This window comes from Pongo pygmaeus, chromosome 9, assembly GCF_028885625.2.
Source record: "Pongo pygmaeus isolate AG05252 chromosome 9, NHGRI_mPonPyg2-v2.0_pri, whole genome shotgun sequence".
Taxonomy (NCBI): domain Eukaryota; kingdom Metazoa; phylum Chordata; class Mammalia; order Primates; family Hominidae; genus Pongo; species Pongo pygmaeus.
In genome coordinates this window covers 78,822,178-78,841,552 of record NC_072382.2, presented here as the reverse complement: position 1 = coordinate 78,841,552, position 19,375 = coordinate 78,822,178, and the positions used below count along the sequence as shown (strand labels likewise).

The 19,375-nt window shown below is 43.6% G+C and overlaps 2 protein-coding genes across 10 annotated transcripts in view; one reads left to right on the top strand and one right to left on the bottom strand.

The window, feature by feature from the left end:
- INTS4 (integrator complex subunit 4) overlaps positions 1-7,140 on the top strand; it is a 115,024-nt gene extending 107,884 nt beyond the window's left edge. For all 3 annotated transcript variants that reach the window (XM_054437843.2, XM_063672098.1, XM_063672099.1), the window contains 2 exons: positions 1,927-2,047; positions 6,733-7,140. In XM_054437843.2, the coding sequence (XP_054293818.2) occupies positions 1,927-2,047; positions 6,733-6,911 (300 nt within the window). In that variant the 3' untranslated portion in view covers positions 6,912-7,140. The remainder of the gene's footprint in view (positions 1-1,926; positions 2,048-6,732) is intronic.
- The window catches only part of AAMDC (adipogenesis associated Mth938 domain containing), a 69,379-nt gene that overhangs the window by 5,475 nt on the left and 44,529 nt on the right, over positions 1-19,375 (bottom strand). For 6 of the 7 annotated variants that reach the window (XM_054437851.2, XM_054437847.2, XM_054437848.2 and 3 more), the window contains 2 exons: positions 16,056-16,151; positions 13,520-13,697 (listed from right to left, as the gene is read on the bottom strand). In XM_054437851.2, the coding sequence (XP_054293826.1) occupies positions 13,557-13,697; positions 16,056-16,151 (237 nt within the window). In that variant the 3' untranslated portion in view covers positions 13,520-13,556. Of the gene's footprint in view, positions 1-956; positions 1,098-5,985; positions 13,698-16,055; positions 16,152-19,375 lie in introns of those variants that run through there. The other variant, XM_063672102.1, reaches the window with a different exon arrangement.

Here is a 19,375-nt window from a genome sequence, read left to right as displayed (position 1 = left end):
GTTTCAGCCCCCCCTGCCCTTCTTTTTCTTTCTTTCTTTTTTTGAGACAGAATCTCACTCTGTCACCCAGGCTGGAGTGCAGTGGCAGCGATCTCAGCTCACTGCAACCTCTGCCTCCCAGGTTCAAGTGATTCTCCTGCTTCAGCCTCCCAAGTAGCTGGGACTACAGGCACATGCCACCACACCCAGCTAATTTTTGTATTTTTAGTAGAGAAGGGGTTTCATCATGTTGACCAGACTGGTCTTAACTCCTGACCTCAAGTAATCCACCTGGCTCAGCCTCCCAAAGTGCTGGGATTACAGGCATGAGCCACTGTGCCCGGCCCTCCCCTTCATTTTCTTAAGAAAAAAAAAAAAAAAATGAAGCCTAAGCACTTGTCTTTAAAGATAATAAGGATCAGGAAACTGAGACACCTGCATCTTTCTTCTATAGTAGGTTTGGGAGCTTGGAGCCTAGAACTAGAGTGGGGAGTAGCAGCTTTAAGAAATAAGGGTAGGCCGGGTGTGGTGGCTCACGCCTGTAATCCCAACACTTTGGGAGGCTGAAGTAGGAAGATCACCTGAGGTCAGGAGTTCGAGACCAACCTGGCCAACATGGTGAAACCCCATCTCTACTAAAGATACAAAATTAGCCGGGCATGATGGTGGGCGCCTGTAATCCCAGCTACTTGGGAGGCTGAGGCAGGAGAATCACTTGAACCCGGGAGGCGGAGGTTGCGGTGAGCTGAGATCGCGCCACTGCACTTCAGCTTGTGTGACAGAGTGAGACTATCTCAAGAAAAGAAAAAAGAAAAAGCAAAAGAAATAAGGGTAGGCTGGGCACAGTTGCTCACACCAGTAATTCCAACACTATGGGAGTCTGAGGCAGGAGGATCACTTGAGGTCAAGAGTTGGAGACCAGCCTGGGCAACATAACAAGATCTTGTCTCTACAAAAAAGTTTAAAAAGAAAATTACCTGGCGTGGTGGCACGTGCCTGAAATCCCCACTCCTCAGGAGGCTGAGGCAGGAAGATCACTTGCGCCCAGGAGTTTGAGGCTTCAGTGAGTTATGATCATGCCATTGCACTCCAGCCTGGGTGGCAGAGTAAGACCCTGTCTTAAAAAAAAAAAAAAGAAAGAAGTGTAGAATCAGGGGGAGGCCCCATGACCTGAGGAGAGATGAAGGATTATAGGGCAAGTGGGTGAGACATGCCTTCCACAGTTTCAACATTGACCACAGTTTCAACATTGGAAGACCTGTGTGGTTCCCTACTCTGCCTTCTTAAGTATATTTACATAGAGCAGGTCCTGGTCCTAGGATAAGCTTCATTTGTTCCTCTAGTTCCTTTGTACGCTGCAGTATAGTAGGCTGTCTACACAGGGAGCTGGGAGGTCCCCCAGGATGCTGCGGAAAGAACTCTGTTGCAGTTCGTGAGACTTAAAGAACTGGCCAGTGATTTGAGTGGACTCTTCATTGAGCAGTCTCTCCGTAGAGAGAGAGATAAATGACTTCCTAGCTGCTTGAAATGTAGTGGAAAAAATGCAATTACAAAATAACTCCAAATACTGGTGGTTGGTGATGGATGCTGGGTCATGGTATGATTCAGAGCCAGGGAGGGAGTGCTCTTCTGGTGAAGGTGCCTGAGAACACTTTTCATAATCAGAATTAATATTCTTACCTGTCTTTGCGCTTAATAGAGACACTCTGTTCATATTACTCATTCACCATGAATTCAGGAAATGTTTACTGAACACTGCTTCATGCTGGATTAGGGGAATAGAGATGTCTACAGTGTTGACCTCCCCCCAAAGGCGCAGGCTTAGTAAAGTTGCTGTCATCTTTCTTCTTGTGTTTTGAGGTTCACAACAGATGTCATCATCATTATCCATTTTGTTAAACGCTCCTCTCGCTTCTGCCTCTTTTTCTCATTTCTGTCACCCTTTAGGTCTTATATCCAGATGGCCAGGCTCAGATGATTCACCCCAAGCCTGCAGACTTCCGGAATCCTGGCCCAGGGCGGCACCGGCTCATCACTCAGGTTTACCTCTCCCACACCGCTTGGACAGGTAAGGAGTCAGGACCAGGGTGGGAAGGAAAATATGCTGCTGGAGATCACACCTACCCTTAAGCGTTTGGTTTTTAAAGTTTGAAAAAAATACATGGATGAATCAGGCCTTGTAAGAATTGAACTTAATGAGTTTATAAGCACAAACTGGGTATATTTGGGCTAATTTGCTACAGTGTGTTGATTGCATGAGAGATAAGATTCTGTTGGAAGATATACAGGCGATTATGATAGAATGGAGTCTCATGGAAAGAGCCCTGGTCTGGACACCAGGAGATTATTCTTATCCTAACTGCCACCGACTTGCTTGGTCACCTTAGACAAGTCTCTCCCTTTCTGAGTCTTTTTCCTCATCTTCCAAATGACAATAATAATTCTCAATCTACAAATTAATTGTGAGGATTTTTAAAAATTTTTTTTTTCATTTTCCAACTTATATGTCTGAATTGTGAGGATAAAATGGGAGAATACAAGTACAAAGGAGATTACATTTCAAGCCTGTAAGGCTGCTTTAAAAAACTTAAGAAGACCTCAGTCTGCAGAACCTAGAATAGGGGGCAGAATTGGCCTCAGTGGTGTTTCCCAAATAATTGGAGATGGTTCAGGAGCACTGTTACTGGAGGTGTTTAATGCCACCAATTTGGTTTATTTTAGAGATAGGGAATGCCTTTTGGAATTTTCTTTCACTTTGTGTTTTTAAACACATAATTATAAGGCCATTATTATTATTATTATTATTATTATTATTATTTTGAGACGGAGTCTTGCTCTTGCCCAGGCTGGAGTGCAGTGGTGCGATCTCGGCTCACTGCAACCTCTGCCTCCTGGGTTCAGGTGCTTCTCCTGTCTCAGCCTCCTGAGTAGCTGGGATTACAGGTGCACGTCACTACACCTGGCTAATTTTTTTTGTATTTTAGTAGAGACAGGGTTTCGTCATGTTGGCCAAGCTAGTCTCGAACTCCTGACTTCAGGTGATCCACCCGCCTTGGCCTCCCAAAGTAGTGGGATTACAGGCGTGAGCCACTGAGCTGGGCCTTTATTAATGGTTTCCCTCTGTCAGGATGTTAGATGGGTAATGATGACTTTATAAAGCTGTTGGATGTTAGGGCAGCCCCGTTGGGGTTCTAGTGGCGGTAGGCCTGGTGTAGTTGAGGGAGCATCCAGCAGTTCTGCTACCCAGGATGTGCTTCCCTGAGTATTCCTCATTCCATAATCTGGCTGCCTGGAATGTTTTTGCACTATTTGCCAAACCACTGGCCCCACAGGAAAATAGATTCCTTATTCTAATATCTTCTGCTGAAGGGATCCCGGACATGGGGAAGGAAATGCTGTGGGACAGTATTGTTTTGGGAGGGACAAGGCTCAGGAAAGCAAATTACAGTATGCTGTAGCTCCAAAGATCGTGGAAGGTCTTGAGAGGGTACTGACTTGTCCCTGGTCACACAGCAAGTCATTGCCAAGGCCCGAGTTAGAACTCAGCTGATCTGCCCCCAAGCTCAAGGTTCTTTTTCCTAGGCCCCATTTGCTCTTAAGGTATCCTAGTTCATTGCAGACTTCCTTGTTTGGTATTGCCAGGCGATCCTGAGCCTGAATAATTTTAACTTATACAAGATCACAGCCAGGCATGGTGGCTTGTACCTGTAATCTTCGGGAGGCTGAGGTGGGAGGATCGATTGAGCCCAAGAGTCTGAGACCAGCATGGGCAATATAGGGCAACCCTATCTCTACAATATATATAAAAAAGTTAACTGGGCATGGTGGCATGTGCCTGTAGTCCCAGCTACTCAGGAGGCTGAGGCAGGAAGATTGCTTGAGTCTGGGGGGTCAAGGCTGCAGGGAGCCCTGATCATGCCACTACACTCCAGCCTGGGTAACGGAGCAAGACCCTGACTCAAAAGAAAAAAAAACATTAGAAACAAAAAAACAAGATCACCTCCTCTGAGTGGTTGCTACCCAGTCACTATTACAAATCCCTGTTTTAATTGTGTATATATAGTGCGTACTGGTGTCAAATGTGTTTTCACATTTAATTACTTACTGACTTTCCCATTAGGATGTAGGCTTCTATAGAGCAGGGAACTTGCTTGTCTTTGCCTCTGTATCTCCAGTGTTTTAGTAGCCTATGTCTCTAGTGCCTGACAAGTAGTAGGCACTCAACAAATAATGAAAATTGAATACAAGGTTTTAAATGTGCAATAAAAATTCACTTAATCTTTAGACCAACTCTGCAGTGGAAATTAGTATTCTCTTCTTCATTTTACAGATACATAAATGGAGGCCCACATACCTGATCAGTGATAGTGCTAAAGGTGGCAGTCACCCTTCCCAGCCCTCACTGTGCTATGTCCCTTCCGGTTTGGGGCACTGAAGTGAAATATGTCTCATTGTAAATGAGCTTGCACTTTCTTTCTCCTCATCTAGGTGATGGGGCCTGGAGTTTTTAGGGAGCTCCTTCAATCCCTCAGTAGCTCCCCAGCAGGGAGGGGCCTCTCCTCTGGGAGGCAGGATCCTGCCATGTGGGAAGCTGAGTCACAGACCATGTTTCAAATTCTGCTTCCTTTGCTGTGTGATCCTGAGAAAGTTATTTTACTTCCCTGTCTCATTAAGATGAGAATAAGAATATAAACCTCCTAGGAGATATATTCTTCCAGGCATGAGGCATAAGTTGCATGAGTTGTCCTAGATGATCTTGTCTCTTTCTCCCAAGTTCCCCTCCTTCTTGTTTTTTCTCTCTTCTCCTCTTTATTCCTATGGCATTGCCTTGAACTGCCATTCTTATCAAATGTTGGTAAGGGAATGCAAAATGACCCTGTAGGGCTGAGTCCTACCTCAACTCCCTCTGACCTTAGCAGGATTTATTTGTTTTTTGTTTGTTTGTTTGTTTGTTTTGAGACAGGGTCTCCTTCTGTTGCCCAGGCTGGAGTGCAGTGGTGTGATCCTCTTGGGCTCAAGTGGTTCCTCCCACCTCAGTCCCCCTAGTAACTGAGACTATACGCCTGGCTAATTATTTTAATTTTTTATAGAGACAGGGTCTCACTGTGTTGCCCAGGCTGGTCTCAAACACCTGGGATCAAGTGATTCTCCTGACTTGGCCTCCCAAAGTGCTAGGATTATAGGCTTGAGTCTTATCCAGCTTTTACCAGGATTTGGCTTCTTGAAAGTGCTATGCCAGCTGGGGCTGTGGTTGTGGTCTGCCACCTGGGATGGAATGGGAGAGTGTGGCAGGAAAGCAGATACAGGTACCTATTTTGATTCCACCGTGAGTGGGAGATTCATCTGGAGCCTGGTATCAGAGAACAGTGTTAGTTTCATGACAGTTACACTCATGGCTGCTGCATGACCCTCATGTTGTCATGTGAGTGTGTGCTTATCACATGGCTGGTACTTGCTGATGCTGAGGCTGCACTTAGATCTCATGCTGAAATCTGAGGTGCACTGGATTGCTCTGGCCTTGGGCTGACTGCAAACCTTTCCCTTCCTGGAGGACAGCAATCCAGTCTCTACTCTGACCCATAGAGAGAAGCTTGGATGTAACCAGGAAGAGGTCTGGGGGGGCATTGAGAAGTCCTGGAGACTCTGCCCTTGTTAATTTAGATCCATTTAGCCTTCATTCCTACCCTCTGAACTTCTTAGCCTTGGGATCATCTTCAACTTACACTTTTTGCTCTGGTTGCACCAAATTAAGGAGACATCCCAAGCTCATTCCGTTCCTGGCCTTTGCACTTGCCCTTACATTTTTCTGAAATTCTCTCCCTCTTCTTTATAGAAGCTTGCGGTTAATAGAATGAGTAACTGCTTCAGTTTATGAACTGGGCTCAAATTCTTACCCAGGTATACATCTGGGTAGTCTCTGAGAACCTATCTGAATCTTGGGACTTTTGCCAAGATTGTGACAGTCTTTCTTTCATAATGTAGCAGGATAAGAACTCTTGGGGTTACCTGCTTGGCACAGAATGGATATTCTATTCCAAAGCCTTCCTGTACTCCCTCCTCAGTACTTCTTGCAGGCTTGGTTAGAGCGTGTGTTGTACTCCATTGCAACTGTTTCCTCAACCAAACAGCAGGCAACTTGAGGGGAGTTCTTAATTATTCTTGCTAGGACCTGCCACATAGAGACACTAGATGATTATATTGTAAGATAATGTAATGAAAGAATGAAATGTTTTCAGACATTTTAGGTCCCTGAAACATGTTCCTGTTCATTGGCCAGAAATTTTTTGGCAAACCACTTCCTATTCAAAGGCTTCCTCTCCACTAATAAAGTAGTCTGTGGTACGTGCAGCCCTGAGGCTTGAGATGGAACTGCACAGGAAGAGCCCGACTGGGTATCAGAACAAGCCACGTGCACCTTCTGAAACTGCCCAAATCCACACCTGCATAAGAATTTGAGCTCAGTTCATAAAGCAGATCATGAAGCAATTAATCTTCCTGGAAGGGTTTTTAGCTTGCTCTCCAGTTGCCTCAGCAGCTTTGGCTCTGTGCCACAGTGAGCCCGAGGGGAAGGTGATGGAACAGCATCACATCTGCAGGCTCAGTGTTTTGTTTGGTGAGGGTAAGGGGAGGGATGTGGACAGATGAAGAAATTTCTCTCTACTGCTTCCATATTGATATTTCTTTAACTTCACATTTCATCCTCATTCCTAGCAGTTGCCTAGTTATAGAGGATTTCTTTTATCTTTTTTTCAGAGGCATGCCAGGTGGAAGTGAGGCTGCTGCTGGCCTACAACTCCAGTGCTCGCATTGCAAAATGCCCCTGGATGGAGGGTGGTGAGATGTCACCACAGGTGGAAACCAGCATCGAGGGCACCATTCCCTTCAGCAAGCCTGTAAAAGTTTATATAATGCCCAAACCTGCACGGCGCTGAGGCAAAAACAGTCTTTCCAACCATGGCCTAGAGGGCCCTTCTTAGGTGTCAGAATGAGGCAAGCCTGAAGCACTTCACCTGGAATTGATGTATAGGCTTAAGGAGTATGTGACCCTTACAGTCTCATCTGGTATCAAACACAGGATAAATTGTTTCTTCATTAAAAAATAAAAAACCTTCAAGTCTACTTACCCTTCTCCTCTCCACAATAAAGTTGAGAAAACACCAAGTTGTTCTAGTTCCTGGTCTGTAAAGAAATGCGTGTGGCTATAGCTTCAGCTTTTATACTGCATGCTTACATGCTATTCCTCAGGTGTGAAAACAAAGATCCAGCTACCTCCTGATAACTGGTTATTTGAGCTATAGTCTTATTTCTTAAAGTGACGGTGTGTTTGTCAGGGCAACTCCAAGGCCGCTTTAACAGCTGTACTTTTTTAAACATTGACAGTTGCTGAAGGACCTTAAACATGTGTTATCTTGCTAAGAAGCCTCTTCCCTAACGCAGGCAGTAGCTGGGCCAAGGACTGAATAGCTGGAGAATGAATCATTTTCATCTTTGAGGAAATTTTTTTTTTTTTTTTTTTTTTTTGAGATGGAGTCTTGCTGTGTCACTCAGGCTGGAGTGTAGTGGCGTGATCTTGGCTTACTGCAACCTCTGCCTCCCGGGTTCAAGCCGTTCTCCTGCCTCAGCCTCCCGAGTAGGTGGGACCACAGGCGCCTGCCACCACGCCTTGCTAATTTTTTGTATTTTTAGTAGAGACGGGGTTTCACCATGTTAGCCAGGATGGTCTTGATCTCCTGACCTCATGATCTGCCCACCTCGGCCTCCCAAAGTGCTGGGATTACAGGCGTGAGCCACCGCGCCTTGTTTTGAAGGAAATTCTTGATCTTGCCTGCCATTATTCTTAGGACCTCTATGGCTTTAAATAAATAATATAGAAGAGCTATATTTTACAAAAGAAACCAGGATTACGGGAAACGGATCCAGTGCAAGAAATAAAGTAATTTACTGCAGCATCTCTGACGAGTTGATGCTGCACGTGAGTTAAAGTTTTAGGCATGGGGCTGGGGGCTGTGGCTCATGCCTATAATCCCAGGACTTTGGGATTATAGGAGGCAGGAGGATTGCTTGAGCCCAGGAGTTCAAGACCAGCCTGGGCAACATAGCGAGACCCCATCTCTGTTTAAAAAAAAAAATTGCAAGTATGATATAACAGTCAGTGCTCCAGAGAGGTTAACCTTTGGTACTGCCTGTGCTATGTACTTTACCTGTCATTTAATCTTCATAATAGCCAAATGAGGCTATTACTGTACAGTAAGTAATAAAGCCTGTATTCATTCAAATCCAAGAAGATCCCAAAGGTCTAAGCTATACCACCTCAGGGGAAGTATTTGGGAAAAAAGCCTTCAAATCTTCAGCTCTCTCTGCCTCAGTTTCCTCATCTGTGAAACGAAGATAATTGGACCTCAATGGTGGTTGAATAGGATGGATTAAATAACAATTGGTAGAATCTGAACCTGCAGCCAGTCTTGATCATATTTGACACTTGGCAAGCTTATAAAAATAATAGCAAGATAATACAATTACTCAGAGGTGGAGCTGGAATTTAAATTCAAGCATGTTTTAACTTTTGGTTTAAGGTACTTGGGTGTACCTGGCAGTGTTGTAAGCTCTTTACATTAATTAATTAACTCTCTAGGTAATGTTATCTTCATTTTATAAACAAGGCAGCTGAAGTCGAGAGAAATAAGTAACCTGTCCTAGGTCACACAATTAGGAAATGACAGATCTGGCAGTCTATTTCCAGGCAGTCTATTTCCACGAGGTCGTGAGTGCTAAAGAGGGACTAGGGGAAGAATGATTAATTCCAGGGAGCTGACTTTTCTAGTGTGCTTACCTGTTTTGCATCTCTCAAGGATGTGCCATGAAGCTGTAGCCAGGTGGAAATGTACCACAGACCTGACATGAACATCTGATGGCAGCTGCTGGGTTGGAGCCTAGACAAAAACATGAAGAACCATGGCTGCTGCCTGAGCCCATCATGCTGTAATTATAGAAAACCTTCTAAGGGAAGAATATGCTGGATATTTTTCAGATAAGTACCCCTTTTATAAAAATCCTCCAAGTTAGCCCTCATTTTCCATGTAAGGAAACAGAGGCTTTGAGATAGTGTCTGTCTCCTAAGGGACAAAGCCAGGACTTGATCCTGTCTTAAAAATGCAAAATGTAGTACTTTTTCCATTAAAGGTAGACATGCACTAAGGGACAGGTTTTGGCTTGGTATCAGAATACATTTTTAAAAGCTGTATAAGAATTGAACGGGCTGTACTAGGGGGTATAGAATTCTCCAGGCTAGATGAGTTTGAGCAGAGGTTGAACAAGCTCCTGACAAATTTGTTGCTAAGGAATTCAAGTATCGTATTGGGGTTGAGCTCAACTTTTTAAATTGCTTTTACTCTGAATTTTCACGTTCTGGGGAATGTGAGAATTTTAGTTTTTCTCTATCTGATTCTGTACTTTTTCACTGAAGTGAAAAAAAAAAAATAAAGACCTTTTTATAAAGGTTTCGAAGGGGGCATAAAGAGCACTCCAGTGTGGCACCTTCATTTACAAATGAATACGCAGGCGCAGAGAGACTGAATTAGTGGTGAAGCTAAGGCTGGAACCCAGGCCTCCGGTTTCTTCCCCAGGTGACTTTCATCACAGGGGTCTGTTCTTAGTGAGTGGTCTAGCATGCACCCAGCAGTCAGAGCCAGAAACCTGTTTGGCACATTGGATTCCTTCCTCATCCCTCATGCAAAAGTAGCCATCAAGTCCTTTAGATTCCTCTTCCTTCATGTTTCTTAGTCCTCTTCTTATACTGTTTCTATACTGATGGAACCACCATCAGCCCTCCTTAAGTGATGAGCTGATCTGACCACACCATTCCCCTGCTCAGGCCCTTTCAGTGGATCACTACTCATCCAGGAAAAAGTCTGAACTCCTGTCTTGAAGGCTCTTCATGGCTCTGCTTCGTCTCCAGCCTCATACTCCCTGTCTCAAACTGTCTCTGTACTCCAGTTGAACAGAATTACCTGTAGTCTTTTTCTCTCACCTCTAGGCCTTTGGACCTGCTGAGCCTGGGAATGTGCTCCTCAGACTGTCTCCTGTGGTTCCTTTCCTTCCATTCTTCAGGACTGGGCCTTGTTCTAGGACATATCTGTGTCTCTCATGGGCTTGGAACATTTCCTCTATGTTCCCACAGCCTCCTATACTATATTCTTCGCACACAGTATAGTATTTATTAATATTGCATTGCAGGTTCACAAATGCAAACCCCTTAAGAAAGGTAGGCAGGAAAAGTAAAGGAATAAAGTGGCCTAAAAGATAACAGCAATTGGAAGAATCAGAGAGCACATTCTCTGTTGGAGAAGGCAGTGCTATTCCATTCCACTCAATTATTTTCATTTATAAGTGTGGACCTGGTGGTGTCAGTTCTTCCCATTCTTCCAAAACAGCCAGAAATCTTCATTTTCATGAAAGTTAAAAAACCTTGGTAACTACAGTAAATATTAAAATTACTGAGACAAACAAAACATGTCTCCAGGTAGATTTGTAACAATTTGCAACTTCTACATCCTCACTGTAATGTTTACACATCTTATTTCTTCCAACTGATCTGTACCTGGACCGTAAGAATGTCTGTGCTGTATCCCCAGCACAACTCCTGGCACATACCAGGCAAGGAAAGAATGATTGATTCTATGTCTCCAGAGTAAAGGTAGCAGTACCATGGCATGCTGCAAAAAAAGATTCAAGTTTCTGAAAGGACTTTATATTTGCTTTGAGATGATTGAACTCAGCAAACACAATTATGGAGAGGAAAGGTACACACCCAGCCATGGCTAACTTCTTGTCTTTTTTTTTTTTTTTTTTTTTTGGAGATGGAGTCTTGCTCTGTCACCCAGGCTGGAGTGCAGTGGCACGATCTCAGCTCACAGCAGGCTCTGCCTCCCTGGTTCCAGCGATTCTCCTGCCTCAGCCTCCCGAGTAGTCTAGCTGGGATTACAGGCACGTGCCACCACGCCTGGCTAATTTTTGTATTTTTAGTAGAGACGGGGTTTCACCATGTTGGCCAGGCTGGTCTCGAACTGCTGACCTCAGGTGATCTGCCCACCTCGGCCTCCCAAAGTGCTGGGATTACAGGCGTGAGCCACCGCACCCGGCCAACTTCTTGTCTTAACCACTCAGGCTAGAAGAAATGACCTGTGGGCAGCTTGAGGGCTGTTCTACCTACAAACTAACTCAGAGGCTTTAATGATTTAAGACAGAGGACTAGGTATAGTTATGTGGAGAAACAGCTTCCCTTCAAGCTCTACATATTTCCATCATTGACCCTGTGCATCAGGTTCCAAAGTAGGGGCTATGTATTAGCAGGTTTTCTTAAAAGTTTAATAATGTCACTGACAGATACTTCTGTCTCTAAGAAGTTTACACTAAGTTCTCTTTAATTGGAGACAACTCACTTAGGAACAATGATTACCCTCACACCGAATTCAACACCCACCAGAGCTGTCTCACCTTACATTTGACCAAAAAAAAAAAAAAAAAAGACTGCATCATTAGAGAAACAGTCTGAATTTTATCAAACATCCCTCTTAGCTATACAGAGGGCTGGCTTTATGAGCCAAGGGAACAGATCTAGAAAGATCTGTCATCTGACAAATGAAAGGGCTGCGGAAAGGGCACCAAGCAGATCCTTCCGAGACTTCAATGCTGGGTGTTGGGTCTGTGAAGCACTCACTCCCGTCTGCTTCTAGGGAGCAAGGAGATGTATGCCATAAAATGATAAAGACACAGTGCTGGGTTCTAATCCTAGGTCTGCCACTTACTTGGAGAACTTGGAAAAAAATAAATCCCTTCACTTTCCATACTGTTTCAGCTTTTCTTGCCAAGCCACATCTTAAGTTGCTGTCCAGTCTATAGATTGGTCCCTGTAGGTCAGAAGCCTAACTAACTATGTAGTCAGGTGGCAGGATCATGTGAAGCAAAAATCATCTTTCCACTGCTGCTGCTCCAATGATGGCTGGGGTGGAGCGATTTTATTTAGTTACGGCTGTGATAAATACCGTACCTAGTAAATGTCTAGTTAAAAGAGCTGCCAAGTAAGTGTGTTTTTAGTGAATTAATGAACCTTCCATTTTTTAAGACTCAGCTTAAATGTCATCTCCTTAGTGATGTCTTCCTTAATTTTCCTTCCATCCTAGTGGGATAAATTAGTCTTTTCTTTGTGCCACCACTGGACCTAGTAACTATTATAATATTAACATTTTATCATTATTTACTTATTTGTCTTTCTCTCATACAACATAAGTCCCAAGGGCAGGAATTGTAACATTCATCCTTATTCCCCCAGGGCCCAACAATAACTAGTCATAAGAAAATTAGTAATAGGCTGTCCGTAAATGGATATGAAAGAGAATTACTGAATAAATGAGTGAGATAGTTCCTTTGGGCTCCAACATTCTATGGCTCTTTGAAATAATAAGCTGCTATACTAAGAACCATAAAATGAAACTAGTTGGCTTTACACAGTATCCCCATTAATAGAAAGATAAGGACAACAGTGGTTTAATGTATTGAGTCCTTACTAAATGCCATGCAGTGAGTTAATACTTTCTATGAATTGCCTCATTTAATACCAACAATGACTCCAGGTACTGCTAATGTTATCCTGATCTGACAGATGAGAACAGTGAAACTAAGAAATTAGACAAATACCCAACCAGTGAGTGGCAGTGAGCTGCAGTTCAAAGTCAAGGCTATTTGACACCAAAGCCCATAGTTCTTTAAAAAGAAAGAAAAATTAAAAATAAGGTGATGCTGATAACTTGTAGTTCTCTCAGTCTATTCTAAGGCTTCACAAAGGCCGCCTCGGTATTTAATAGAACAAAGACTATCTGAGCCAGTAGGAACCTTTAAAGGGCATCTAGCCAGCCCCAACATTTTATACTTGAATTTTTTCTTTTTTGAAATGAAGTCTCTCACTGTCACCCAGGCTGGAGTGCAGTGGCGCCATTTCGGCTCACCGCAACCTCTACCTCTCGGGTTCAAGTGATCCTCCTGCTGCCTTAGCCTCCCAAGTAGCTGGGATTACAGGTTCGTGCCACCACACCCAGCTAATTTTTGTAGTTTTAATAGAGATGGGGTTTCACCATATTGGCTAGGCTGGGGTTGAACTCCTGACCTCAAGTGATCCGCCCACCTCGGCCTCCCAAAGTGTTGGGATTACAGGTGTGAGCCATGGCGCCTGGCCTATAGTTGAAATTTGAAGCCCAGAGAGAACGATTTGGCTCCAGTCCCAGGGTTGGTTAGTAGAACAGCCTATCTAGAACCCAACTTCCAGGGCATAGTCCTACTGTTCCTGTTACTCAAATGTTCCCTCAGTTCATTCACTATATTATTAAACTTCTGTCTCATCTTTTTTCTTTTAGCACCCTCAAGGACAGGGACCTTGTCTTGGTCATCCCTGCATCCCAAGAGCCTAGCACAGGACCTGGCATGAGCAGGTGTCCAAAAATGTTTAGGGGAGGCTGGTTTGGAGAATGGTGAGTGACAGTCACAGGCATAGGCACTTAGTGATTTATTCTCCTCTTAAGGCTCCATCAGCAGGTGGAATGGAAGACACCTCCCACCCTGACCCCTTGGGCAACCAAGGCATTATACTCCTTCACTGCCTGCTCTGTCTGGAGGACCCGCACATCAATGCCATGTTTCCTGAGGTACTCCACAGTTGATGAAGGCACCTGGGAAGGTGGAAAAGAGATAAGTAAGTAGGGGGAAAGGACCCCCAGGGGTTCCTTTCTGCCATGAGGCAGGTGTACTCTACAGAATTAGACAGTGACAATCGTCACTTCACGATCACTCAGTGTATCACCAGTCCAAAATTTGGCAGTGAGCCCCAATGAGTCAAAAAGGCCTCTTTGTCAGAGGTATCATAATACCCATTCATAAAGCTCAAGTGAAATGGAAATGAAAGAACATGGAATTTGCAGTTAGTCTTGGATTTACATCCTTACTAGCACTGTAACCTTGGGTAAGTAAATTAAATTCTCTGAGTCTTTGTTTTCATGTCTGTAAATTAGGGATATTAACACCTAGGGTTGGTAAGGCAACTAGCTGAGCTAAGGGTATGTGAAACATCTACCTTGGTGCACAAACTCCATAAATGTTAAATGTTTGAGTTAGTCTAAACTGAGTCTAAATTTCTTCTTTGCCGCATACTAGCTAAGAAATGTTAGGCTAGCTCTTTAAAGTCTCCCAGCCCCAATTTCTTCCCTTGTAAAATAGGTATAATAGTACTTACATCACAGGGTTGGTGTGAGGATGAAATTGACTCATGTATGTACATTGCAGCTCAAATGTCTTCTCACAAAGGCCTTTCTTGCCCACCCCCTAGTAGCCCAGCATAAGTCACCATTTTCTTCACTGCGTTTATTATTATCTGAAGTTGTCTAGTTTTTTATTATCCATGAGGGGCATGAACCTTGTTTGTCTTGTTTATCGCACCGTCACCAGTTTCTAGAATAGTGCCTTACCCATAGAAAATGCTTAATAAATATTTGTAAATGAATTTATATAAAACATGTTCTTAATAGTGACAGCTATTATTAGATATTTTCTCAACTCTGGCTTGTCCTGAATATTTTTTAAAAATAGATTTTAATTAGACTCTGCCTGAGGAAGAACTCAAGTGAAATATTTTTTAATATGCCCTATATTTTCTATATATTTGAGATTTATAAAAGTAGCCTATCAGATAGGAATTATTGTAATGGGGAAAAAAAACTAGTTTAAAATTTTAAAATATAAACAGGCCGGGCATGGTGGCTCAAGCCTTTAATCCTAGCACTTCAGGAGGCCAAGACGGGAGGATTGCTTGAGCCCTACTGATGAAGGTGCCCTATATATATAAAGCCCTAGATATAAGGGGCACCTTCATCAGTAAGGAACAGGACTGTAGGACATCTATAAAGGAAAGAATGAGGTAGGCCTCTATGTGGAAGACTATCCATAATACAGTAATGTAAGTGGGGGAGAAAGTTACAGAATACATATAGCACTGACCTATTTATGTAAAATGATTGTAAGTATATAAACATATATCTATATGTGTAAGTGTGTATATATTTGCAGATGCATTCAGAGAAGACTGGAGAAATATACATCAAATGTGAAGATTGGGAAGGGAATCTCCCACCTTTTTACTTCTACATTTCTGCATTGAATTTTTAAATCTTTTACAATGAGCATATATTATTTCTGTAAGAAAATTTAAAAATAAGCCAGGCATGGTGGCTCACACCTGTAATCCCAACACTTTGGGAGGCTGAGGCAGGTGGATCATGAGGTCAGGAGATCAAGACCATCCTGGCTAACACGGTGAAACCCCGTCTCTACTAAAAATACAAAAAAATCAGCCGGGCGTGGTGGTGGGCGCCTGTAGTCCCAGCTACTCAGGAGGCTGAGGCAGGAGAATGGCGTGAACCCAGGAGGCGGAGGTTACAGTGAGCCCAGATGGCGCCACTGCACTCAGCCTGGGCGACAGAACAAGACTCCGTCTCAAAAAAAAAAAAGAAAAAGAAAGAAAATTAAAAAGTAGGCCAGACGTGGTAGCTCACATTTGTAATCCTAGCATTTTGGGAGGCCGAGGCGGGAGATCATTTGAGCTCAGGAGCTCAAGACCAGCCTGGGCAACAATAGTGAGACCCCCATCTATATTTTTTAAAAAGGAAAAATAAAATTAAATTTTTTCTGAAGAGGGGAAAACTATAAATGTGTCCAAGAAAAGAAAAATTAGAAGTACTATAAAATATACTATGAGGATATAAAGTATTATTAAAATATAAAGGACCAAATAGTGATCCTTGTAGAACTTGAGGGATTCTGAGAAATAGTTGAAATGACACTGTCTCCAGGTTAGGTAGACTGGAGAGCCCAACGCTGATGAGGCAGAGGAATGTATGCAGCCATTGCTATCCTGGGTCAGCAAAATGAGGGTACATGATATATAAAGATGACCTCCCAAGAAGGACAAGTCTGTAAGACAAAGGCCCAAGAGATCCCCACCTGTCCTCAGGAATGCTGTGCATACCAACACCTACCTTCAAGGCCTCACTCATCCCTCGGCCAATCACAAGAGTCTGTACACCCTTCTCAACAATTTCCTTCACATCTGCAGGCTGCACACCAGGAGAATGCTGGATGTGGAAAGAGAAAGTAGACAGGTACCTGCTCTCAATCTTTCATTGCAATAGGCATTCTTGTGGGATTCATTCATTCAAGAAATGTCTACTGAGGTTCACTTTGTGCCAAACATCACTCATAGGCTCTTTACGGCACTTAGGGAGGTTGACGAGGCAGGATCCCTTGAACCTAGGAGTTCAAGACCAGCCTGGCCAACATAGGGAGACCATGTCTCTACAAAAAATAAAAACTTAGCTGGGTGTGGTGGCTTATGCCTGTAGTCCCAGCTACTCAGGAGAGCTGAGTTGGGAGGATTGCTTGGGCCTGGGAGGTTGAGGCTGCAGTGAGCCATGACTGCACCACTGCACTCAATCCTGGGCAACAGAGTGAGACCCTATCTCAAAAAAAAAAAAAAAAAAAGAAAAGAAAGAGATAAATAAACGAAATCCGGGAAACAAGGCATTCCAAGTACAGGAAAAAGCATTTAAAAAGGCTCAGGACCTTTTGGCTGGAACGACCATCTTCCAGTAATTTGCCAAAATTACAAATACAAAGGGAAAGAGGAGATGCACCCAATATATATCCTCTAGGCCTTTTAGAAAATATGGAGTTGTTCCTTTGGCCACATGGTACATGTGAATCTATAAGACAGGTGATACTATAGACATCAAGGGAATGGGTACTGTTCAAAAAGGAATGTCCCACAAATGTTACCATGGCAAAACTGGAAGAGTCTACAGTATTACCCAACATGCTGTTGGCATTGTTGTAAACAAATAAGTTACAGGCCAGATTCTTGCCAAGAGAATTGTGCCTATTGAGCACATTAAGTACACTAAGAGCCAGTAGAGCTTCCTGAAATGCATGAAGGAAAATGTTTAGTAAAAGACGGAAGCCAGAGAGAAAGGTACCCGGGTTCAAATTAAACGCCAGCCTGCTCCACCCAGAGAAGCACACTGTGTAAGAACCAATGGGAAGGAGCCTGAAGTGCTGGAGCCTATTCCCTGTGAATTCACGCCATAATTTGTGTAAAAAAAAAAAAAACCTCTGGACTGTACATTAAAAAAAAAAAAAGGTGGCCAGGTATGGTGGCTCACACCTGTAATCCCAGCACTTTGGGAGGCTGAGGTCAGGAGTTTGAGACCAGCCTGGTCAACATGGCAAAACCCCGTCTCAACTAAAAATACAAAAATTAGCTGGGTGTGGTGGCGCGTGCCTGTAATCCCAGCACTTTGGGAGGCCGAGGCGGGTGGATCACGAGGTCAGGAGATCAAGAACATCCTGGCTAACATGGTGAAACTCCACTAAACATACAAAAAATTAGCCGGGCGTGGTAGCGGGTGCCTGTAATCCCAGCTACTCGGGAGGCTGAGACAGGAGAATGGCGTGAACCCGGGAGGCGGAGCTTGCAGTGAGCCAAGATTGTGCCACTGCACTCCAGCCTGGGTGATAGAACGAGACTGTGTCTCAAAAAAAAAAAGCTCAGAGGAAAGAAAAAGACTAGAAGAACAGTTAAGTCAGTACAACTTGTGTGTAGAGTGACAGATGAGGTGGGAAAAGAAACCACTTGCATAGCATGCTAAAATTTTGACTTTAGAAAAATTTCATAACAATCTCTATATTGTTACTTTTTTTCTGAACTTCCTAACCTTCCCAGCTAACTCCAGGAAACTTCTTTTTATGCTTTAAAACCTACCAATCACTCTGAAAAGTCTTCCCAGTCTTCTAGGCACATTTAAGGTGAAGTGTTTAACAAAGATGAATTGAGCATTAAAAGATGGTAGCTTCCTGAACTACCTCTACGTCAGCAAAGGGGATATGGGAGTTAGAGTTTGGGAACTACCAGCCCAAGCTACCGGGCTCCGCCTGTTATGTATCTGCACAAGAACAATGCTTTTAGCACTGAAGCTCACAAAGACAAAGCATTCCTTTCCTGACCCATATACCTCTATCCTTTCATTCATTCATCCAGCATTTACTGAGAACTTAACTCTGTGCCAAGTCTCAGTATTTCTAAGCAGTAGAAATACTGAGATGAACCAAATGTTCCATGGAGTTTCATTCAGGTATGGTTAGTAAAAACGTGCAAATATTTGTAGTAGGATGAGAAGAAATGGAGTTGAGGATCTCAGATGACAGAGTGAATAAACCCAAGTGGGAAAAGTGTCATGGAAGACCTGCTGTTTTAACTGGGTCTCGAAGTATGAACATGAATAGGCCTTGATGCAGTGGTTGTAGAAGGGGTACATTCTAATGGTAGAGATGGTATAGGAAAAGAGCTGTTGAAATTATCAAAGAGATAACAAATGGGTGAGAGAAAGAAGGGTTTTCCAGTTCAGGAAGATGAGGCCTTATGGAGATAGGACTGAAATTTATATATTTATGAAAGGTATGGGGGCAGGGCACAGTGGCTCATGCCTGTAATCCCAGCACTTTGGGAGGCCAAGGAGGGAGGATTACCTGAGGTCAGGAGTTCAAGACCAGCCTGGCTAAGTTGGTGAAACCTTGTCTCTACTAAAAATACAAAAATTAGCCGGGTGTGGTGACATGCGCCTGTAATTCCAGCTACTCAGGAGGCTGAGGCAGGAGAATCACTTGAACCCAGGAAGTGGAGGTTGCAGTGAGCTGAGATCGTGCCACTACACTCCAGCCTGGGCGACAAGAGCGAAACTCTGTCTCAAAAAAAAGAAAAAAAAGAAACGTATGGGGAGGATGAATATGAGTTTTCATTAAATCCTGTAATAATAATGTCTTACATATTTATGTGTGCAGTTTTATTTTTTTTTTTTCGAGACGGAGTCTCAGTCTCTCACCCAGAGCTCACATTCTAGTAAAATGAAACAAGGCCACTGACTGCTGGAAAGCCAAGTGTAAGGTCATAGGAGACTGCAAACCCATAATCCTCTGGAGATTAGACTGGAGACAGCCACAGCCCATTGGAGTGGCTGGATCAATGGAACTCAAGTGATGAATGGGGCTGCTGCTGCTTTACTGCAGGCTCACAGTGTCATGTACAAAGCAATGAAAGATAACTCTGCAAGGGCCTGTGGATCCAGGCGTTGGCAGTGATTACTCACAATTTTGTGCAGAGGCCTGGGATTGGAGCATGAGACTATTATTGAGGCATCCTCAACCTGCCACTAGCAATTCCTGTGCTGCTTACAATCCCTCAGGGCAAATCACTATGGCTCTTGTTCCTATTGGGTGTCTGATTCTGTTCCTCTACTTTAAGAGGCTT